Genomic DNA, 25,715 nt, shown 5'->3' with positions numbered 1-25,715 from the left:
GCTCACTGATTGGGACTACAAAACCACTTATTAGTGCTTTGTTTTTATATTTTCACAGTACAGTAAGTCTACATGTTTCAGTTTGCTGAACTGTCAAGAATTCATATCCAGTCTTGTGCAAATTTATCTAATTCATTTGGTGCCATGAAACCAGAACAAAGAATATGCAGCAGCTAGACATTTTCTCTCCATACAAAGAAATCCAAAACAAACACAAAAGATTATCTGAAAATGTTTTTATGCATGTATTAATGTTTGCCTTGACATACTCCTGGGATCTAATTAACAAAAAGATTTCCATCTGAAAGAAAATTGCAGTTTTTCATGTCTTATACATGATTTGTCAACTTTATAATTTAATAAATTCAATGTGAATTGCTTTTTTGCTCCCTCATTACAACACCTTCCATTCTAAAACGTTTACAATTATAAAAAAAGGCTATCTTTTCTCAAATTGAGAATCACCAGAGAAATACTTATGATTTCCTTTTGAATAGGTACAGAATTAGACAAGAACATTATTAAAACTGTGTTACAGACATTCTGCAGCACTTACCAAATCAAAAGGAAAGACAACATTGTAAAGAAATAGCCTGCAAACTCTAATGGCAATCTAAAAAGCTACATATGTTGGATATTTTTTTACACTTAGAATAAATGAGAATAACCACCCATATGACAGACTTTTCTCTTATGCAGTAGAATCATACCTGCGACAAAATAAATACATGATACCTAAAACAAAGAAAGAAAATGAATTGTATCTGTTTATGATGTTCTGTTGAAATGAAACACAGTATAAGTAATCCTTGGTGTCATCTAGCTATATGCTTCTTTTTAACATTTACTAATTGTAAGTTGGATGAAGATAATGATATTGGTTCATAATTTGCACTAAACAAACTAACAGGATAAGGCTTAGAATTCTCAGAATTTTTCAGATGTTGGAATTTATCACAACTTACTAGTCTACGAATTGATGTAGGAGTTATGTAGCCAACTGGATGAGATTCTGAATGAAGTGAGAAATGAGGAGAGAGGGATGAAGATGATAATAATGATTGCTCAGTTTGCTGTATATCAGAATTGTGTTCAAAGTTATCCAAAGATGTATTATGAGAAAGCAAGCTTGACTGAGTTAAATCTGCATCAGAAATGTCTGACCCTTGTTGTGTTGACAAAAAGTCCTGGTATCCATATCGATGATCATCTGGACCAATCAGTTCTACTTTGATTTGTGGTTTGTTAAACAGGTCATCTTCATGGTTACTGTTGATATCATCTTGTTCATTACTAGTATCAGAAATTTCTTGTTTCACAACTTTTCTTTTTATCTCTGTTGGAAATTTGCTGGAAAGTACATTGGAATTTTCCTCAAGATTACGGTTGTAAAGAGTGATAGGAATTACTTGAGAAACAGGAGTGAAATTATCTTGGCATGTAATTTGAGTGTTTGTGACGTCTGAGATAAGTCCTGATGAAGAGCAAGGTTCAGTAAGTATTGACTCCAACATATCTGTTGGTACTGTTACTGAATTTTCTGCTATTTTTAATTGGTTGTTACAAAGCTGATCAAAACCCTGCATGTCAAGACACTGGGCAATAATTTTCAATTGCGACAGGATGTTTTTATCTAGTTCCAGCACACCATCATACATATACTCACAGAAAGCTAATAGTGCTTCTTCACTCACAGTGGAAGGGAATGTTACAGCAGGCAAGTCAGAATGAAAAGCATTGTAAAATACAGGTAACACTTTGGGACATACAGCTCCAAAGACAATTTGATGAACCTGCAAATGAAAATCAAAGGCAAAAATTAATAGAATGAAAACAAAAGATTAACTTATCACCAGAGAGAACATATTCCAATCAAATCCCATTTGCCTCAACAGTTCCAAATTGTAACTTCAGTAGTCTCCACCCACCAATAAAAATACATTAAAAGAAAAGCATTCTGTGGTCATCAAAAGTGTCATTATCTTCCACCTAATAGTGGTGGTAATCAACAAAACAGTAGAAAGGCAATGGCATAATAAATGTCATTCATATTATTTGCTTATTTCCATCCACACTGTTTTCCTTTCTTAGGTCTTTTCACTTCAACACTTTGCTCAGGCATTCATATCTGGAGTTACTTAACTGTACTTATAACTTCCAACAAAATAACGAAATAAAAATAAACACTATTTTAATTAACTCTTCTTCCAGAGAAGAATCTACAAATATAGTCTGAAATGCAAACTTACCATAACACTAACTGTACCATTGCTGATATAAGCATCACACAACCGACCAGCTTTCCATAATGATGACATGTTTGACATAACAGATGACTGATGGTTTGGAACTACAAGCATACGTTTCTCTTTTTGGTGAGATACATCTATTGTTGGACTCATTTGCAACTGTTTCTCAGATTTAGGAGCAGTTTGTAGTTTCTGAATATTTTTTGATGAAAAACTTTGATTTTTGGAAGAGCTACTCGAGCAATCTATTGGTTGGGATCTAGTATCAGTAGTTGATGATGAAACAGCAGCTGGTTTGTCAATAACATGAGTTTGACCAGCTGAAATAAAACTAGTAAAAAAAAAATATATAAATAAATAAAAGTCAAACAATTATTAGCAGAAAAAAAATCAAACCAAATCATTTTTGATAATTTTCTACATCTACACTAAAAGTTATTTTAATAAAGAAAAGCAAATAGAATTGTATGAGAATTTTAGATAAACTTTCAAAAAGTAAAACTAATATCAAAAGATTTTATATCATGAAATAGTAAACAATCCATCACACAAAGAGAACTAGAGCTAAAGACAGCCTTAAAATAATTTGATTTCATCAATGAAGTAAAGGCTAGTGAAGAATTATTACAGGTTTTACTGGGCAAGGTTCATAACTCACTCTACTTGGCTTAGCTGACAATAAGATCCATGTCTTCTAAATTTAAACTCCTAGGATTAAAGCAACAAGAACCACTCCAGTGTATCAAGTGATACAACATTAAACAAACTACTACTAAAAAGGAGCAAGAAAGTGTATAACAGACAGTTTTACTGTTTACTCATTTGCTTTGTTAATCTTAGCAGTTTAGTAGTAGAGAATGTTACTGTCCACTTCAGGGTTTAATTGTAAATAAATGTGGAATATTTAATATTTTTATTTTATTTATTTACTCTTTTGGTATTTTTTTACTGAAATATTCTTCAGGTTGATTTATTGAAGACAAACAGCTGTAATATCTTTTCTATGAACATTAGCAATGTAAGTGAATGGATCAAATTTAATTAAAATAGGACATGGCCTCAGTTCATTAAGAGTCCATATTTACAACAACTGTTAGTAGTAACTATTTAGTCTTCAGTAGCTTGTAGGAAGATTTGAGCACTGCACTGTTAAAAATTTTCAGTCTAATATTCATTGCCCTATGAATTGTCTTGTCTAGAAATCCAGCATTTTCCTTTAACAACAGAACAAGATACACATTATTACCCATTTAGCCAGGAAGAAAGCAACTTAACTTTTAGCCATCTATGATTTTTTTCCCAATAGATTAATGGCATGAATAATATGAATACATCTAAAAAAAAAAGACAAATTTAAATCAATTAGTTATGAAACTCTGAAATTACTCACGGTTTAGAGAAGTTATGTTTTTTAGGAACTTTTGCAGGTGTTGAAAATGATTGGTTTGCATCTGATAAGCTATTGATGGATTTTGATGCTGAGGAGGAAAGATTTTTCCGCCGGTGTTCCACATCTAACTTATTTAAAGAATATGAAGGAGTAATTTGTTGATGGGCTGATTTAATCACTTGTGATTTTACCTACAAGGAATAAAAGAAGTAAATGAAAATCAAAATGGTTGGTTGTGAATATTACTTAACTTCAACATACCTTTCAATACTGAATAAAACTACTATCAGTAATTCTTTTTTCTCACAATACCTCATGTGTTGCCAGTTTCTAATCTGATTTGGGCATGATTTTAATTCCCTGATAACAATACTGACTGACATGTCACTAAAGACACTGGGGAAGGCATAATTTTCAGATCCCCAATTAAAAATCTCAATTCTTTATTTATGTAAAAGATGTTATTTAAAGAATATGGAAACATTACTTGGCATTCCAAAAAACTTAAGGTTAATATTGAAGAAAAAACAATGTTATTTTTCACAAAAATCATAAGGGAAAAAATAAAAGATATGTTAGTTTCTATTAACATCTGTCATTGCTGGGAAGCATCACAGTGTGAAACACATTATGCTTTTCCAAAGAATTGCCTACCTGAACTCAAGTCTACAAATTTTATTAATAGTACAATTTAAGTGCATGACTCTATACCATGTATGGGCAACCTGCAACCCTCGACAAGTTTCTAGGTTACTAATTTCATACTAAGACAAATAAAATCAAGAACTGCAAAAAATTCAGTGTAAAGCAGGCAAGTAATATTTCATGCATGTGTTTTATCATGTGGACCTTTCCCACCTGGAAATGGTATGATGTGGCCCCCAGTTGAGGAAAAGTTGCCCATCCCTGTTCTATACTAATATAGAAAAAGTACATGATTCCTTCAGTGTAAATGTGGAAGGGTTCATATAGGGCAGCAGAGTGCTTATATAACTTTTCAATTGGATGAAACCCTTTTAACACAGGCAGCTGCTACTGAGAAATTTTAATATTATTTTTACCGGAAGTTGATTAGATGTATAGAGTTCTGAAGCAGTTTCAAGAATCTTGTCATACTCATTGGAACCTGAAATTTAAATAAAACAGTGTCAAATACATTGATACAGTCTTCATATCATTATTTACTGTTTACACTGATAATGAATATATTGCAAGTATTTTTTTTAATTTACAGGCATACAGATTATGGATCACTGTCCTTCAATAGTATTTAATTTAATACCCCAATGGTTGAATAACCATATTTATTAAATATGAAATTATGTGTTGGTAAATTAACTCCATTATCATTCAGAATAATTTAGAAATGCAGTGGCTACAAAAGTTCTAAAATCAGTAAAGCTTGGTTTTAATTAACTCATAAGTCAACTTTTACTAGTGTAATTAAGGAACCAAATTAAATTGCTATCATCATTTTAAACTCCACTTTTCAATGGTTATACGAGCCAGATAGAATCTGTCAAAGCAAATTATCTATGGCTTGATGCCTTTGTTGTCAACCAAGGTGTTATTTCCCTTTGGTCAGACATGGTTTCACAGAGGTTTAGAAACAAAGGACACCACTGGTATGGTGATGCTCATTTACAACTATCATGTGATGCAAACACACATATGATGGCCTTCTTTCGGTTTCTGTCAACCAAATCCAATCATAAAGCTTTGATCATTTCAGCACTATAGTAGAAGATATTTCTCAAGATGCCATTCAATAGGACTGGACCCCAAATCATGTCATTGGTAAGCAAACTTCTCAATCACGTACAAAACCATTTGTAGTTTATAGGTTCAATAATTTTCATGTAATACTGCATGGAAGATTTAAAGATAACACTTCTTGAAATACTTTTTATTTTATTTTAGACGCATTTGTGATGAGAGAAAGAAAAGAGCTATTTATGAAAATTAAATGAAACAAGCAACGGGTTGGTTACAGACTGCTAACAGCTTATACCTACTTAGTCATTATGGAGTTACTTTTTGAAAATGTATGGATCATGAATATGAAATAATATCTCAATAAGCCAAAGTCGTAAGAGGCAAATTTTTACTGTTTCATCCGTCATACTTTGAAGATAAAATGTACGTTTTCCTAAGTCTTTTTTCACGAGTTTTGAACGAATATGACCATCAAAACCGTCAGAATCCACTTGTTCTCTAAGAAACCCATACATGCTGATGAGACAAGTGTAATAGTAAAAATTTACCATCGTTGGATCTTCACTTTCCAAATAATTATCAGATATATTAATTATTAACGGTTTATTCCATTACAAAGAGCGACTATTATGAGTTCTCACTGATAACAATATATAATCTACATTTTAAAATTATTAGTAAGTCTTAAGTAATAATTTCAAAACTTCTATATTTGATACAAAAAAATTTAAAAAAGTAAAGTAAATGTTCATGCTTTCACGAATTGTTGAAAATTGTGAGTCCTTAACAATAGTAACTCTAGCAGCAAACGAAAAACAGATAAAGCACAAGTGTAACGTATTCTAAATCAGATATATTGTTCATAATTCCTCGGTAAGCACAGTTAAATAACACAGTGAATGCTTGTTGTGGAATATCAATTTACACCAATGTGCTAGTTGTCTTACTTAGCCATTTTACTTAAACCTTTGGGACAAAAAAAAAAAAAAAATCCCTTTATTTTCATCTACTAAAGTCAGACATACAATCTGATTAAATGGCACCAAATTCTAAAATACTTTTCCAGGAACATTCACCAGCCGAGAACATGTTCTGAAGAGAAACGGAAAATACTTAGTTATAAAACGTTACTTTTGTTCCTAACAGGGAATTTTTAGTCAAGAGTGAAAAAAGTGCAACTAAACTTCTGCAAGAAACCCATAATTTCATAGGAAGAGTAACAGTAACAAGTGTCGATTATTTTGCAGGTTCGGAATCTCTGCAGTCAAAAAAGTGGGTTTCTGTAGAAACCCCCCCCCCCCCCAAAGTGGGTGCAGTCCATGTCCTTTACTTCCGCCGTATGGGTTTTTAATCCAAACAGTAAACAAGCTATTTTATCTCTTTCGCTTCGAGATTTCGTACCACCTTCGATTTTGAATTGTACGTTGTGCAACTTTTCACATAACAACAAACGCCAACATAAACATTAATGGCGGTGTCAAGAAAAGAAAATCCCGACTATAATAATGCACCGATAGAAAAATGACCGTATGGGTCGGTCTATAATGCGACAAGGTATATAAGACGACTTCGTAAATTTCCCCTCAAAATGTTTATTTCGTCTTATATTTAACGTATAAGACAAAGCTTCACACGAAATATAGCATGTTAGAGGACAGAAATTACAAATAAAAACGACAAAGGGATATAAAGAAAGTAATTACTTTTTTTACGTTGCATTAATTTAGAACGATGGGAATAAGTTATTTCGGTGTCAAGCTCTGCAGGTAATTTCTTCGCTAATTTGGTTCTCTTTCTCAATACTAAGTTATGTCTCTCCATGAATCGACTACACCATGAAGCGGTGGCTTTGAAGTCTTTACAATCCTCTTGATTTTCTTTTGCCCACTCGAGTGCCATATTGCGGATTTTATTTCTTGATATACCGTATCCATTTTTTCGATATTCGCAAACTATATCTGCTAAATAATTTTCTAAATTTGGCCAATGTGCACTACCTCTTCTCATTGCACATTTGCTCTTAGGGATTTTCTTTAATATATCTTCTTTTAATCTCCAATCTCTCACCACCTTCTCCGTTACACCATATTCTCGTGCAGCAGCGCAATTATTGTGCTTCTTAGCATATGCTATTACGTTCAACTTAAACCCAGCTTGGTATTTCCTTCGTGTAGGTGTTTGCGCCATGACGAGCCTTTATGATATCTTGAAGTCGTAGAAACAATATTTACAACGCATGTGACACCAAGATAACAACTAACAATCTCGCGCAAGCGCTATGAGTCTGATTCACCCAACCCAATTACTGTAGACGTTAGACCGTCATTTCTAAGCTCTTCTCGGCGTTTAAGACGACGCATCACGATATCGTTTCCCCAGTTTTAAATACAGTGGTTAGTGTGCATTTTCACCACAGAACCACATCCTTTTAATTGAAAATTAAAATAATCTCGAAATAAAATAACAATGAAATATAAAAATAATCTCTAAACAAATTTTTTTTTTCTTTTCTAATTTAAATAGTGCTACCTACCATATTCCCGGTGCCTTTATCTAGCGAGTAATAAATTAGTTTAATTTTAACTGGCAATAATTATAGAACAAGTATCAAAATATCTTTCTTGAATTTATGGGTATCACCTATTTTAGAACTGAAGTCACAAGCCCTATAAGTAGGTACACATCTCAAGTTAAAACGATTCAGTCAAATAAATAGCCATACCAACAACATTCTCACATAATGAGTTTGTAAATTTTTTTTTACTAACCAATAGGCATATCTTTCATTTGGAGGGCACGTCCAAATAACAACTGGGTGTGATTAACGAAATTCAAACACATACTAGGCGTTATGACGGTTACACTTTCGTCAATCAACCTTTCCACAAATCTAAGTTTCCGTTCAGATTTTGATAATACATTTTGTGGATCACCTGCTGTCATTTCGGAAAGCTGATTGGCTTCCTTCTGTTTGAGTTGAGTCTTAATCACACTCCAGACACTCTCAAATGGATTTAACATGGGTGAATAAGGCGCAAGACGAAGAAGTGTTGCTCCTTCGAACTCACTTAAGACGTTTTCTAAATCCGAGTGGCAAGAGGCATTGTCAATAACCATCACAATTTGTTCACACGAAGTACCATTGCCAATAACTTTTTGCAACAGGTCTCGTACCCATACACTGCACGAGTCACTCCGGTAAGTTCCTCTTATTCTTTGGAAATCGATCAATCCAGCTTGACAAAGAGCCCCAATCATATGGATAGTCGGACCTTTGGAAGAAGGCAGATGCGCAACTGCACGTGTTCCTTTCGTTAACCCTCCTTTACTTTTTCTAAGGAAAAGGTTGACATTTGACTTGCTGATATATACAAAGAACTTTCCTTCAGCAGATGATTTCATCACATTCTCGATATACTCCTTCCTCAAAAGCTTGTTTTTGTGATTGTTGACTGTCTCTGGGCATAAATGTACTTGCTTCAATGAAATTATTCTTCCATCTAGATGACTGGCTATAGTTTGTTCGGACACAATCAATCCATACTTTGAAAGTAAATGTTCGCAAAGATTCTTCAATGTTAATTGTGGACAATCGTTTAACCACTCAATAAGTGACTCGATATGTTCATGCTCTATCTTCTTCACCTTATCACGGATACCTCCACGGTGCAAATGTGATGCACGATCTCTGCGTACCCAATTATATGCAGTTGTCTTCTTAACGCCATGTGCTGTAGCAATAGATTTCATATCTTTTCCTCGTTCAGCTGCAGACAGTACACGCTTTCGAGTTTCGAGTGCCGACTTCTTGTATGGTCCTCGCTTGCTTCCTCGTTTGACACCTCGTGAACTAGCAGTACTTTCGAACTGACTTTCATTATCTGTAAGCAAACGTAACATTGTAGGAGTAAGTTAAATGATGCAATGTATTCCAATTTAAAACTACTCAACGTAAAATCAAGCAGTTCAAAACACAAACGTCCGCTATGTTTTTATAAAAAAAAACAAAAAAAAAAACTATTTAATTTGCTCTGAGATTATTTTAATTTGTTTTGAGGTTATTTTAATCTCGAAGCAAATTAAAATAATTTGCATTATCTCGCTTCGAGAATATTTAAAGTTGCACTTGAAAGGATTTACACTTTAACATGTCCGGCAATATAAGTGATCAAAATTCTCAAAAAGGAATCGGTTTATTAATGCAAGTAACAAAACATTATTTAAATGAAGAAGTCATAATTATACTCTATTATATATATACATATATATATTTATTTTTCACGGATGTAATATTCACCCCTCTCCACCTAACTATGTGTATAGAGTAGATATGAGCTTTGGCTGCTATTTCTAAAAACCAAATGACTGCGTAGAGGCTCTCCTTTTCGCTCGGGTTTTCTCGTGATTCCGTTTTACTAAGTAGTAAATCATCGTTTTATGGTATCCATTTAGTTACCGATCGTCTTTGCGAAATAGAAACCAGTCACAGGACGCAAACTTCTGATCATTTAGTCGCTATTTTAATGACTCTACTAGCTTCGCTTCCAACGAAAGTATGGAGAGGGAGAAAAGTAATTTACTTCAGAGAAAGAAACGAAGTTATTTTACACAGTTTGAGCAGTTAATTTTCAGAAAGCAATTTTAAATAAATAACATTAATTTTGAGACATTCTGATTGAATTAGAAAGAAAGTACATTAAAACAGATATAAACTTATAATTTCCTCTTGTTTGGCGTCCGCGGAGGAATTCTTTTCTTTTGAATCTGTGCTACGGTCTACTTGTTTTGTTGGGGGGGGGGGGATTTTGCAGGGAGACGACCGACTTTCAAAATCATTTCATTTAGGCATAAAGGGACGTAATTCTAAGCCCCCCCCCCCGCTACATTTAAAATCTTTTTTATATACTAAAATACAAAATGTTCATTAAATACTATAGCAAAAGCACTCACGGAAAACAATCTAACACAAGCCAACGAGAGAACCTCTATATGATCAATCGATATGCTCGATACACTACAATTCACAAAAAAAGATACATTAAATAACGAAGTTTTAAATGCACTGGCACTGTCATGCTATTAGCTGTCAGAAGTGAAAGTGCTCACTGCTAGTGAAGTATCTGTCTGTCTGCCTGTTGCTGGCCTGTCGATTCTTTGGCTACTGACAGCTAATACCATGACTGGCCGGAGCGAGCTATTGGCTTACTTACTTACTGATATCTATCTACTATCTATCTATCTATCAATCACTCGTCCACCTTATTAGAAAACACAAATTTAATATAAAAACATATTTCCTGAAATTGTAAATTATTTAAAATATAAAAATATAATTTTCAACAGAGAGAATTTATCAAAATAGAAAACAAATGAAGTTTGAAGTTTAAAAATAATAGGATCGACCACTCACGACTAGCTAGCGCGGACGCGAGTACCCTTATACTCTGTGTTGTGTTTTCAAACGCATGGATATAGGTGTCAAATTTGTTCCAATAACTTTCGAGTAATAGATAGATAGATAGAGAGAGAGAGAGACAGACAGACAGACATATAGCTCGCTCCGGCCAGTCATGGTATTAGCTGTCAGTAGCCAAAGAATCTGACAGCTAATAGCATGACAGTGCCAATGCACTGCTTAAGAATTCCCCGACAGCAATTTGCCGACCAACGGTGAGTAAATTAAGGAAATGGCAAATGTTTTGTCAACAACTAGTCAAAAAATTAACTCACAAATTTTTAATGCATCGACAATGTGGGTGTGTTCACTTTTGTGTCACCGACTGTACTCATTCGTGCATGACATTTTTTTTTATATTTCACACATTTCCACTGTACTGTTTTTTTTTTCAGTTGTTTTTCTTTAATAAAATGACTAATAATATACATTTTGTTTTTGTATCCTCTTTGATTCGAAAAATTCAAACGCCATATTTTAAAAACATATGAACTATCATATTTTATTTATGCATTTGGTTTGCAAAATTGTTGATGTAAATTCGTGTTGAAACAAATCTTGTCTTGGGCGGTTCATTGCACCAATAATAATAGTGCGTGTGTTTATTATTACCGACGTAATGACTCTCCCCAAACCACAAGAGCGGCTATCTTTCGATTTGATGTGAAGAAACGTCAGGTAAAAGCACATGGGTTTTGTTTACATCTAATCGGCTAACCCTAACCTATCATATATGTTCGAATGACAAGAGAATTTAAGCTTCAAAAAGGTTTTAGTGAATATAAACCGAATTGCTTAAAAGTGAATTTGCTAACAGGTAACTTGTTGGTCGGTGAATTTTCCGTACATGAGATACACTGAAAAGTGAACAGGACAAGTTATTCCACAGACAATCATTTACATCCCAATGAGATAAAAACAATTACATTTTAAGATTAAAATCTGAATTATATTCTAGAAAAATTCCCATAAACCCTCTTGGTTTTTCTGTGATATTTATGTTAAAGCCAGTGCATCTATGCATAAAAAAAACGATTGTTTTGATTGCTCTAATTCTTATCACCTGATAATATAATAGGCAAGACTTCCTTTTGTATCCCCAACCAATTTAGGGTTAGGGTTACGGAAAAAATGAAGAAATTGGAAGTGGGAGAGGGCACACATTTAAAAATTCCAATTTTTGGCAATTTTACGGAATCTCCGTATGCGAAAATACCGAAAGCTCCACGAGGCTCCGGCAGGGGATGGTGGCGAACCCTGCTGTACTCTTCCATCACAACTTTCTCTCACTCTTACTTCGTGTTTTTGTTGTGCCTGTAATTCAAAGGAGCCAGCCTTGTCACTGTCACGCTGAATATCGTTAAGGGTACACGTGTCTGTGGAGTGCTCAGCCACTTGCACGTTAATTTCACGAGCAGGCTGTTCCGTTGATCGGATCAACTGGAACCCTCGACGCCGTAAGCGACGGAGTGCCAACAACAACTGTTAAAAGCAGGAAAAGTTTCCGTTAATGTTGATATTATTACAAGGAACGAGATTAAAAAAAAAAAGGTGTAGGAAACGAATATGAAAACAAAAATTCCAGGAAAGCAACAGGGAGAGGCCTTCGGAAAATTCACAAGATATAATGTTTTACCTTCATAACTTTTAGGAAAATGGTTTTTTTTAAATGAAATTTTATATAAATACCTTTCAGTACGATTATAAAGAAATTTATGGGGAAAATCTTTTCTGGGGTGGTGGGGAGAGGACTTCGGAAAATGTACAAGATCCGATGTTTTTACCTCGTAACTTTCAGGAAAATGTATATCTTTCTACTTCACACCTACGTAGGAAACGAATCTGAAAACAAAAATGCGCGGAAAGCAACGGGGGTGGGAGAGGACTTTGCAAAATTCTGAGTTTTTCCCTTGTAACTTAGAGGAAAATATAATCCTTTTGAAATCACAAATTAGGCTTTTCCTCAGCAACTTAGATGCTAAACATTCCTTTGAAGGGTTTGGGTCCTTACTTCTAATATATGTATATATATATATACACACACACACACACACATATATCTATCTATATAATATATAGTAGAAGGACCTGAACCTTTCAAAGGGACGTTTAGCATCTAAGTTCTTGAGGAAAACCCTTATTTGTGACTTCAAAAGGATTATATTTTCCTCAAAGTTAAGAGGGAAAAACATCGGATCTTGTGAATTTTCCAAAGGCCTCTCTCCACCCTGTTGCTTTCCCCACCTTTTTTACACCAGTTACACTATTTTTTTAAAATCCATTTGTCAACATTAACCAAAGTTTCAAATCTTAAATTCCTGAGATACAACAATGGCTTGAACAAAGGCCAGTGGATTCTTCTGCAACATTATAATCCAAATTCGGTCTACATTGGTAACTTTCAAAACATCCCTACATTAAAAACATCCAAAATATCCCTATATTAAAACCACAAACATATATGGCTTCAGATGTGCACCAGAATTTGATACTCTGCATTCACCTCGCACAAATAGCCCTATCTTCATGTGAGTGTTCTCATTTTGTCTTACACAAACCTACTTTTTACATTGTTTTATATAAAAGAGATTTGATATGAACGTTAGTTAGTAGTAATAGAAACTATATATGTTAGTTGCCCCCTTCCCACATGGAAGATACTTCTACCGATAATTAGTCGTGTTGTACAAATACTTGAAATGAGAAATGGTCACATTGTAAGACCCACTTGAAGAGTGATAGAACTCTGTAAATCTCAATATAGCATTAAGTACACGGGCATATGGCGTAGTGGTCAAGAGTGCGGGCTACTAACCCCAAGGTTCCGAGTTCGATTCACGGCAGCGACCTGATTAATAATAGTAATAATAATAATAATATTTTCTGTATTCCAGTTTGTGCCTATGATCCATTTAGGCATATGTTTGGTAGTATTGGACAAAACTTTTCAGCAAGGGGAACTTCCCACATGATAGTAGTAAAAAGAGATCAGCAATCATCTGTTTGGGCTTGGTATCTCTATATTCCATAGCATGCTTCTTTTTTTTCTTTTTTGCATGACTTAGCATATTGTGCATCAGTTCAGGTAACACAAGGAGTGCATTAGATAAGTTCCATACAAATTTGATTTGAAAGTAAATTTATGCATGTTGTTCAGCAACAATGCTTCCTTTCCTCCTGAGTCTTGTTTTGTTCTTAACAAGAGAGTCTATTATTATATACATACATATATCATCATTTTCCATGCTAGCATGGGTAGGACAGTTTGAGAAGATTCAACTAGTTGAAGGACTATGCCTTTCTCCAATGTTTCATTTTTGGCATAGTTTCTATGGTAAGATGTCCTTCCTAAACCAACTACTTTACAGAGAGTATTGAGAGCTTTATTGTTATAGAGGTTTGTCTTGAGCAAGAAAAGGCAACGTGTTAAGTCCTACAATATCATCAATTTGAGCAGTGATAGTATATACTAAAGGTATAGAGTGGACAATAAACAGATGGATGCATGCACAAAACAATAGGCAAGGGAGGTGTGTATGCAGAGTTTGTGCACAAAGTCAGGTCTTCTGTAGTACCATCAGTTGATATGACCTTCTGTCATCTCCTTTGTCAGGTGAAACACGTGTGTGTGTGTACAGGATGTATGTATGTATGTGTGTATATATATATATATAGATAAGTGCTGATACACGAAACTCTTGGAGTTTGAGTCACTCTGTTGCTTCTGCTAAATATTAATAAAAATATACTTCATCATCATCGTTTAACGTCCGTTTTCCATGCTGGCATGGGTTGGACGGTTCGACTGAGGTCTGGAGAGCTAGTGGCTGCACCAGACTCCAATCTGATCTGGCAATGTTTCTGCAGCTACATGCCCTTCCTAACGTCAACCACTCCGAGAGTGTAGTAGGTGCTTTTTACGTACCACTGGCACAGGAGCCAGCCAGGCGGGCCTGGCATCAAACACATTCGGACAGTGCTTTTTATGTGCTACTGGCATGGGAGCCAGTCATGGAGTACTGGTATCAGCCACATTTGGATGATGCTTTTTATGTGCCACTGGCACAGGAACCAGTCAGGGGCTACTGGCATTGGACACGTTCAGATGGTGCTTTTTATGTGCCACCAGCATGGGAGACAGTCAGACAGACCTGACATTGACCACATTCGGATGGTGCTTTTTACATGCCACTGGCATTGGAGCCAGTCTGGGGGTACTGGCATTGGCCACATTCAGTTGGTGGTTTTTATATGCCACCAGCACGGGAGCCAGTCAGGCGGATCTGGCATTGACCACGTTCGGATGATGCTTTTTACGTGCCACTGGCACGGGAGTCAGTCAGGGGGAACTGGCCATAGCTATGATATTTGTTTTACCTGACTCAACAGGTCTTCTCAAGCAAATCATATCGCCTGACACATTAGGGGTATTCTTAACAGGGCCAGACATGTGTGGCTGCGATCTCACTTTAGTTGTGAGGTTTTCTCAATCAGCATATCTAGAAAGGTCCAGGTCTCCTGTCATTGCCCCCACTACAGACTTTGTTACCTAGGTAGCGGAAGCTATTAACTACTTCAAGTTTCTTCTGCAGGCATGTGATGGAATCTGTTTTCTGTACATCTTCAGTGTTTATTACCCCAGTGTATCTGCCACACACAAAAACTATTTTCCCAGTTAGCCTTCCTTTGATATTGCTGCATTTTTTATGTGTCTGTAGCTTGTACTGGGTACATCATATGGAGCTTCTACTCATGCCTTTTCTACAGATCAAGCAGGGCCATCAACCTGAAGGGGATTGTGATTTGACAGCCTTCCTACTTATTAAGGCCTTGGTTTTTGCTAGGTTAACCCTAAGGCCCTTCAATTCTAGACCTTGATTCCACACCCTAAACTTCGTCTCCATTTCTGGTAGTGACTCATCCAATAAATTTTCTTGAGTCAGAAAAAAAGCAGGCACTCAGCTATTAGATATTATAGAGGTATATTATTATTATTTATAATAGCTATGTCTGATGATTGTTACATTTGCCTTTCCAATTTTGGCATGAAACCATTCAGTAACATTAATTGGTTGTCATGAGACAAAAATATAATGTAAAGAAGAAGAGCAGCAGTGGTGGTGGTGGCGGCGGAGCATCATAGCCATGTTTTGAGAGGAATTTAGGGTTTGAATAATTCATCTCTGGAAACATTATCTTAACCCTTATTCAGGGACCTTTTGAGTGAGATGGGCTACTTAACCTGAAGAAAATTCTAACTGGGCCCCACCTGCAAGGTCATGCACTGTTTATCTTGATATGAGATCACAATGTTGTGCACATATGGTTGTGATGCATGTGCCTGATGTACCCTTATCTGACAGGTAGTCATGATGGGTATGTTGGGCTTCATATATTTATACCCCAGTGTCAGTTTGATGGCATGCACTGCTCTCTCACACAATAATATCTTTTATTTTCCACCAGGGTGACGGATGAAGGGGACAATATAAAGACAAAAATAAAGTGTAAAGGTTTACATATAATGCAATGATTAAAAAAATGTATACTTGCTATACATTACAAAATGTGAGGTATACATAGTATATGACAGTAAGAGAGAAAAAAAATGGTGATAGTGATGGTGTCCATCATACAAGATTCCCCTGAATACAAAAAACAAGTGCCTTCTCGAACTCCTTTCCTCCAATTCACAGGTAGTTTTCCTGTTTGCATCACCATATATGTATATAGGAGGTGGGAGAGATGTGCCAGGTATTTGTAAACAAACTTTAGTGGGTCACAAATGGAAGGTGACCTTACACAGTATTATGTGGCATGTGCCAAATTTTAACTTTTTCTTTCAAACTTATCAAAATGTGTGTGCGCTTGTATGCCAGTGCTGCCTGACTGACTCCCGTGCCTTTTTTATTGGATTCCAGTTCAGACACATTCATATAATTATAGGATGAAAGAGTAGTTTCAAGTTTGAAACCTACTATATGGATGGACATTTTTCTAAATGCTGAAGTATATTTAAGCAACTATGTGCAATATGTGTGTCACTGGGAGAAAAAAAGTGTTTTATATATGTATGTATTCCTGCTTGGGAAAAAGTACAAGCTCAAAGTTCTAGGAAGAACTATCTATATTTTCTTGTTGCAATGTAAGCAGTATCAATTCATCTTGGACCACATTACTATACAAGAGTACTTTTACTGGGTGCTTGCTTCATTTAAAATCAGATCAATTGCATGATTATGCTGCACCCCACATGAAGTAATATGTTCATATTTATCATCCATTGTCAAGCCTCTCTTATATCCTATTTTTCTTTGCTGTGTATATTGCCATCTTATTTTGTCAGACCAATAACTATTTATCAAACACATAACCTTCTTGAAGTTATAGATGTTTTGATAATTTCCATGAGGAATTTCCCACTTATATAATGAAATATTGTATTTTATTCTATTATACCAAATTTATATTTATGTATACAATTGTCATCTAAGAAATTGCTTTCTGAGCAAGTCATGTCTCTACAGTACAATATGGATCCTATCGATTTATTTCAATCTCCAATACTTTATAATTATTTAATGCTGAAATATGAAGGCAAATCTTGATTGTATACTTATTAGTAAGTTGCTATAAGTTATAACAAAAAGACATCCACATCCAGACAAAAAGGGCAATCTCTGAGTACAGTGTGCCACTTTCACGTTTGTTGATACCAGTTTGGCAACTGCAAATCTCTTCATCTGCCCTGTACAATAGCCAAATTGGCCGTCCCCGTCCTTAATTGACTACAGCAAACAAGTATATTTAATTGGTCACCCTGTGCGATTCGCGTACCCTACGCTACATCACTATTTTGCTATTTGCAATGACATGTTTTTGTAACTACTGAAAAGTTTTCCAAATGTACTATTCACCTGCTTCAATTATTTCTTGACATGAGATCATTTTTGAGTCATTATCTGGGGAACATACTTGACGGTTAGCAGGATTTACGAAAGTTCCTACCATGATCAATAATACAGTAATTAAACGCATGTCATAATAATGACATTCTATCATACGAATGCTTATGAGCAATTGTATTTCCTATAATATTGAACAGTGTTTTCTGTTCTATATAGTACTTCTAGAAAACATTTCTTCGAGACTTCAATCACGTTCTCTCAATTAGACTCTTGCAAGGTTTGTGGAAATATTTCATTTATTTTGTATAAGACGTTCGTTTAATTGAATCCACCGGTAACAGTCGGGTCCTCGGAACCCAATAGCAAATACAGAACTCGTAGAAACATACAACTCTTTAATTATTCTGGTTTTGTCTACTTTATATTATTTAATTATTTTCATTTATATCAATGCTATTTTATAGAAAAAAAGACATTTTTCTTACTGAAACAATAAACGATATCCAACTGCACGCCATCTCCGGTATATTTTGCAAATTGCAATAAGCCTTTTTCTTACAAACAACACTAAAAGGCTGCGAAATATCGAGTTTCTCTTCACAAGCCATGCAGTGAATACGTGCTTCACCCATTCAATATGCTGAACGTTGTTTACGCAGTCCGGTGCTTAGCTAGTCAAGTAATAACGAGTTTTGTGAAAGTGAAAATGGTACTTTATACTGTAACATCGCTCAAATTTATATTTCATTTTGAACAACATAAAATAAAATTTTCTGATCACCGATGAAATTACACCAAAACTTTGAAATAAAGATTTTTTTGCAATCCACTACGAATAATTGGCAGCCGACTGCCAAAGCTGAACTTTAAAAAAATGAAATGGGTACGTTATATTCAAAGATCGCCAATCAAAAATATTAGTTGGTGAACATTCACACAATAATTTCTATTTTACATTTCTGTTGGAATAATAAACGCCTAATTTTACCTCAATCAAAAAATTTAAAAAATTTAATGTTGTTACAAGAGTCGAGTTACGTCCCATTATACTCAAACGACAAAACTTTAGACTCACTTCTATCGGTTACGCTCCAAAAAAATCCCCTAAGCTAAATAAGTTCGTACGGAGACGTCGACGAAAAAAATTCCTCCGCGCCCACAAAACAAGGAAAATATACAATTTAGTAATAGAAAGTTAACGAAACATAGATATAGATTAACTCGTTTACGAGCATGAGTTTGTGTTTTAAGGAAGCTAGGGAATAAACAATCGTACCTTGGATTGGAAGATTCAGAGTCGGAATGCTGCTGTGCAGTAAGCTATTCTGGTTATCAACAAAATGGAGACTACAAATGCTATGCTCCCTAGTTATGTGCTTCACGTCGTTGGCATCGAGGGGGTCGTAACCAGCCAATCTAACCCAGATTGTTCGGAGCTGTATGTTGTCCCAAGGTAGTAGAAAAAATGTTATTGACTTGTCTATGCGACTGTTCGAGTGACAGCCTTTAACAATACAGTCGGACGGCATAATAGAAATTCATTTAAACCCTGCCGCATTACAAAACATTATGAAAGTTGAGAAAATGTCCTAAGTTGGAGACTAGTTGTTTCCAATGAATATAAAAGTGAGATAATAACATTGTTGCCTTATAAGTATTAAATAACAGATTTTTTTTTGTATAGCGGAGCTAAGCGTAAAGTATGGAAGGCAATAAGTATATCACGTGACTGTCGGTGAGCTAAGTTACGGAATACAAATTATAATCAAATAGGTAGCGTGTAGGTAATGCTTAGTTAGTTAAGAAAATGGATCTTTTTGGTTTGACGGGCAACACTTGTTTTCTAAACGAAACACTTTCAAACTTGGGATACTGGTAGAATGTGTCATATAAAACATCTTTTTCTCTTAGCCTTCTTAACAAAAATGAGTTCTTAATAAGTTATTTCATGTTAAAGTTGTCGTATTTCTGTAATTTCAACCAATCACTGACGTCTATTCAGCTGAATACAGTTACTTCTCTTTTTATAAACAATAATTTTTACCGGTGTCAAGACTGTTATTCCCTGTTTAATTATATCATTATTCCCTAGTCAGGGGTTAGGGTTATGGTTATGAGTTATAGGGTTAGGGTTATGAGTGAGGTTACGGCAAAAATAATCATAACCCTAACCGTAATCCTAAAACTAACCCTAACTCTAAAACCCTAACCCTAAAACTAAAACCAGTACAAACGCACTAACGATGTCATAAATAAGAGTAACACGGGTAGTTGTTGTTGACAAACAACGGCATTAATTTTATTCAAGGGAAAAAATCCCATGACACCGTTGTTTACATTCCACGGCAGTAATTGTTTTCACCTCAATAGACGTCAGTGATTGGTTGAAATTACCGAAATACGACAACTTTTTACACGAAATAACTTTGAATACAAAATTTTTTATCTGTTCTATAACACAAAATATACAAGTATACGAAGTTTGAAAGTGTTACGGTACCAAAAACACTACATAAAACATAAATGAAAAATGTTGCCCGTCAAACCAAAACGATCCTTGAATTTTTGTATCTATTCCGATAAAAGATATTCCCTATTTCTTTCCGTAATGTTTTTTCTTAGTGATATATACTTTATGCTAATCTGCACCAACAAAATGTTTTTATTGTTAATTTAGTAGGGCGGTGGTATAGGGCAGGTTTAGCAAAAGTTGAAACATTCTCGTAACAATTTCAAGTTTTTGCATTAAGTTTAGCCATGCTGTTTCTTATTAGTTTCATTGAAATCTAAACGTTTCATTTTACTGATCATAATTATATATAAAGAACTAATAATAGAGCAATAAAGTTTATGAAATACTACACGTGTTCAATTTCAGCTCTTCAAGAAACTGGCCAAAACTATAACACAGGTACTGCACATATTTTCTTTTAAATGTTTTAAAATTAATGCTGCATTTATTATTTTGAATAAAACCTAAGTTTTTGCCACCTCTTTGACGAGTATAGATAGAATAATGCGTTTTAAAACTAAATTTATTAAATTGCAAAAAAATTTGATTTAGCAAAAAATAAATTAAGATATAAAATAGGGGAAAATGTTTCCCCTTGTCGTTAATGTTAAATTACTTGGAGCATCCCTGCGACGTAAACCGTGCGGCATTGCATCATAGACTTGAAGGTAATTTTCTCATATTGTTAATTGCAGATGTTGATTTATCTGATTGCACGACGCGCTGCTTTATATTTTCAATTGCTTTTAAAGCACAAATACTATTCAGATCTAGTGGATAAGAATAGTTACGAGGAAGGTTTCTTCTGGATAACATCAAGACACGTCACAATTCTAGATTTTCACTCAGAATGATTCTCACATCTTCAGTAAACACGAAGTTCTGGTTTCCTGCTAACAACACGCGAAATAAACATCGGAGATGCTTTGCCCCACGCAGAAACTACAGTAGCTACTCAGAGGTTTTGCAAACTCTGAATCCAACGTAATATTAAAAACAATTCCGTATCGTCAGCTGGCATCTCATTGTCAAGAGCGTTTCGCTCTTTAGCCTAAAAGCTTCGTCTGAGTTGGGCAGCAGAAGGGTTCCACTTGAGGTCTCATAGCCACCTTGAGCTGGTTTCATCTACAGTGACTAACTGGCTTTCTTCAGTTGTTTGGGTTCCAGATCAATCTTCTGGAAGAAATAGTGCACTGATATAGGGCTTTCCTATAAGTAGGTTATCTCCCTTGGCTAGGCGGCGCTCCATGTAGATAATTAAACTTCCGGAGGCTAACCCATGCCATTGTTATTGTTTTACGTCTTATCATGGATATAAAGCAGCTTGATGATTCAGCTATCGAAGTACTTACTGTGCCTGAGTTAAAGAAATATTTAAGATTATATGGACAGTATGTTACTGGAAGAAAGGCGGACTTGATTGAAAGGTTGAAAGGTATAAAAATTCTGTCGATATGTCAACAAAGTAAATTCACCGGACGATACTTCAGACAGGAATAAGCAGAAGCTTATATCTCCTTTCGGTGAAGTATTGCCTGATCTAAAGATCTTTGTAAGTTGCCGAATTTCACAGATAATGACATAATTACCTCGTGTTACGGATGAAATCAAAGCAACAGTTAAGGAGTGGCATATTTTACCACGACAGACACGTACACAGCAACGAATACCACGATGTGAGTGAAAGCTGCTCTCACTGTATTGTCCAGTGTCTGGTAATCCCTTCGATACCGACATCAAACCAAAAAAAGAATCCTGACCACAGAGTGTGGGTAATTATGTCAAATGTCACTGGCAATGTGCATTCAGCTGATTGCAACTGTTAAAGCAAGTCACTGAGCATGCGTACATGTCATACGTACATGCCACCCATCCCTAGACAAGGTTTCGACCTGATATTCGGTTTCCTTAAGTTGGCGAGAAATATCGAGTCTGTCCTCTCAGAGTGCTGTAAGTTCGAACATGATGACTATTTTGTACTCCTGGAGAGCGAGAACATGTCTGGTCGGAGTGATGTTACCGCTAAATCCTTTGGGAAGACGAGTTTGTCCTTCAGATCCACTTGCATCTCTCAGTCTGATATTGGATGCAAAATGAAAAACGAGTGCTCTGTCATAGTTTTCGACGTAAGAGCCTTGCCATTTTCCCTCAAGAATCCAATACCCTAGAGTGGTGATATGTTGTTTGTTAAACTTAGCCTTTGTCGGTCTGTCCACTAATCCTTCAAGCAAAAGTTTCCTTCTTATTAATCACAAATTCCATTAAAAAACAAAAAAAACAGAATGGTTGAAAAATTTATCTCAGTCTAAGCAAACTTCGCAATTGTGAAGTAATACAACAGTGAAATACGTTTTATGTTATGAGGAAAGAAACAGATCTAAAGTTCGGACATGTGTCCTTCGGAGAGTGGGCAGGAGAAAACAGTGATCAACAATTAGTTAAAGGCAAAAAAAAAAAATGTAAAGTTGTAGTAGGATGGATATGGAGGTAGAAGGTAATTGCATTATGTTACTGTTCAGCATTTATGATTAACAAGTTGGTATATCAATCCAGAAGATGCTTCCTCCAAGCAAGCTTAAGCATTTATACTCCAACAGGATGCGAGCAATGTATATAACGATCTTACACACACGTCTACAGGTTTTACAATCGTAGAGTTGCTAACTACAAATAAAACTGATCTTTAAAGAAACAAAAATATCTACATGTAATCAATATGTGTTTCAAACATTATATTAAAATAACGATGTGTGTATACATTATTGTCAATGTTTATTTTATTTAACATTTTTAATGTCAGCACTTTATCCCAGTACCCTATATTTAGCACCGTCGGGGAATAAATTGCAGTCAACAATAGACATAGTTTCTACATACAATGCGAACCAGAATGTAGGTTATTATTTTTTTTATATAACATATTTGATATTTTAGTACATAATTAAATAACGATTTAAAATTTGTATATTTCCTAAAATTAGTGTTCGTAAAGTGACTTCGGCTAGAAATAAAACTTTTGCAAAGTAAGGTTTTTACATTCTAACAGCAGAGAAAGTTGTTAACTTTTAAGTTTTAAATTAACTTTTCAAAGTATTCATATTTTATTAATAACATATTTTTAAAATTAAAACTACGGCTCTGTTCTATGTTTTTATTTAGAATTTTTCCGTATTTTCTGAATTCTTCACAGGATTGTTACATTATAGAAAGTGTTTCCCAAATTGCAATATCGCGCCAAATTGCAATATCGCCCACCTGTGTAAAAAAAAAACCCGACACAAACTCCCATAGCCCCCCCCCCCGTATCATTTGACACACACCATATCGTAGACTCGACTCGTTGGCCTCTTAGTGCCGTTTGTACTAAATATGCAGTTGTTTACAAATCCCTCATTGTGGGTTTAGTATTGCCATTAGTGTCAATAAAATTCTAATGTTAGCTCTATATTATGCAGACAGATTAACTTCTGGAAACTTGCGCTTTCTTTTATACCAATTTTCATTTTCCCCAAATGAACCACTAATCAGAACTACCGATGCAAAAATAATTAATGATTGTATTTTAAAGGAAAAGAATAAAACTTTTTAATGAGAACCATGTGACTGGTGCGATGCAGCTAGTGCAGTTACATTCGGTTTCAAACTTGTTAACTTTAGACGCAAGTCTCCTCGTTGTGTCACATCCAGTCCAATTCTTTTTTGGGAAAGTAAAGTCCCAACATGGTTAAAACCAGATTTAACCAGGTATGAGGTGGGGAAAGCAAGCAAAAGTAATTTCAGATGTTTCCACATCTTGAAATCGCTCCACCTTGTTATCGTGCAATGATTGTAAATAGTTGCGATATGCAGTTAAATCCTCATCAACCAATATATCTTTTTAATAATCAAGTTGTGGAAATTGATGGAATTGACGTTTTGAAATGTTAGTCTTGTACAAAACCAATTATGAAATGAAAGTACTTCAGCTTACCGAATACGACAACTTTAACACGAAATAACTTTGAAAATATAAACTTTTTTCAACATCACTAAGAGTGAAAGATGTTTTATATGACATATTCTATCAGTGTCCGAAGTTTGAAAGTGTTTAGTCACAAAAAATTAATTTCTCGATGTGCCGTTCAAAGGGAAAAGATCCAACACGTTTAAAAAAATTCTTTTTGTGCGTGACTGCACATTTTGTCAACATCCTGAAAATAGCGCTTGTGTTTTGATATGAAACCACAGAATTACGCACGACATATAACCCCTCATAACTTTTTTTATTTTTCGGAGTTTTCGGGAAATTTTTGCGAATTTGAATTCTACACGCGGAACTTCATTTGAATTCCACACACAGGACTTCATACGATTATGCAAAAAAAAAAAAAAAAAATGCAGTGGAGTGTGATTTAAGGTCTAGGCCTATTTGGCTGCTATTTTTAGCACGCATGACAACCATCTCAATGACTGCGACAAAAATATTCAATCGATAAACAAGTCCGCGTTTTTAATACAAGTCCATGCAGACTTTTAAACTATCTCCTGCGGAGTGCCAATTGGGCCTGCAGCCCAAAACTAGAGAGCTAAATAACATGACTTTAATACGTCTGTAATGACTATATATGCCCTGGTGGTATTTGATCAGAGGTTAAGGACGGATGAGAATTAATTCTGCCATGCAATCACTGTATTGTTCCAGTCCCAAGTTGAATTCCAACTGTTGGCCAATTTGTCCCAAAGTTCCTATCTTGAGAGAATGTCATTTATCTCCCCTTTGATCTCTGACGGCATCTGACAAATGCCGCCAAGATGGCGTGAATCAGCCAAGCTTCACTGCTAGAAATAGCAATCCAAAGGCTTTTAAATCAGATCCCAGTGCTGGATGTTTAAGAACCAAATGAAGGGCAACATTTCAATCCCGGGATCATCCTGATTGCAGAAAGGACATTATTACCCAGAAACGAAATCGGAAAAAAAAAAAAAAATAGTGCAAGGGTGTAAAAAAAAGAGGTGTAGGAAATGAATATGAAAACTAAAAATGCACGGAAAACAATGGGAGTGGGTAGGGAGAGGCCTTCATAAAACTCACAAGATCCGAGTTTTTCCCTCATAACTTTTAGGAAAATGGGTTTTTTTTTAATGAAGGGGTTTGCAGTACATTAGGCATCCATAATGCATGCCGTTTGAAAGGTATATATATACAATTTCATTAAAAGATATCCATTTTCCTTAGTTACGAGGAAAAAAATTGGATCTTGGGAATTTTCTGAAGTCCTCTCCCTACCTCTTCAGAAAAGATTTTACCCATAAATTTCATTATAATCGTAATGTATGTCGTTTGGAAGGTATTTATATAAAATTTCATTAAAAAAAAACCCCATTTTCCTAAAAGTTATGAGGGAAAAACTCGGATCTTGTGAATTTTCCGAAGTCCTCTCCCCACCCCCTTGTTGCTTTCTGCACATTTTTGTTTTCATATTTGTCTTTTACATCTTTTTTTTTA

The 25,715-nt window shown here is 35.1% G+C and overlaps 1 protein-coding gene across 2 annotated transcripts in view; it reads right to left on the bottom strand.

Annotated features, from left to right (window-relative positions):
- Positions 1-221: 221 nt before the first annotated feature.
- The window catches only part of LOC106872006 (uncharacterized), a 39,328-nt gene continuing 13,834 nt past the window's right edge, over positions 222-25,715 (bottom strand). Inside the window, exons 1-6 of one of the 2 annotated variants that reach the window (XM_014918812.3) lie at positions 18,995-19,716; positions 8,124-9,236; positions 4,701-4,765; positions 3,640-3,830; positions 2,250-2,580; positions 222-1,793 (exon numbers count right to left, since the gene is read on the bottom strand). In XM_014918812.3, the coding sequence (XP_014774298.1) occupies positions 816-1,793; positions 2,250-2,580; positions 3,640-3,830; positions 4,701-4,765; positions 8,124-9,236; positions 18,995-19,247 (2,931 nt within the window). In that variant the 5' untranslated portion in view covers positions 19,248-19,716 and the 3' untranslated portion in view covers positions 222-815. Of the gene's footprint in view, positions 1,794-2,249; positions 2,581-3,639; positions 3,831-4,700; positions 4,766-8,123; positions 9,237-18,994; positions 19,717-25,715 lie in introns of those variants that run through there. The other variant, XM_014918810.3, reaches the window with a different exon arrangement.

The sequence above is a fragment of the Octopus bimaculoides genome, chromosome 3, assembly GCF_046866305.1.
Source record: "Octopus bimaculoides isolate indiv1 chromosome 3, ASM4686630v1, whole genome shotgun sequence".
Lineage (NCBI taxonomy): Eukaryota > Metazoa > Mollusca > Cephalopoda > Octopoda > Octopodidae > Octopus > Octopus bimaculoides.
This window is presented reverse-complemented; position numbering and strand designations above follow the sequence as displayed.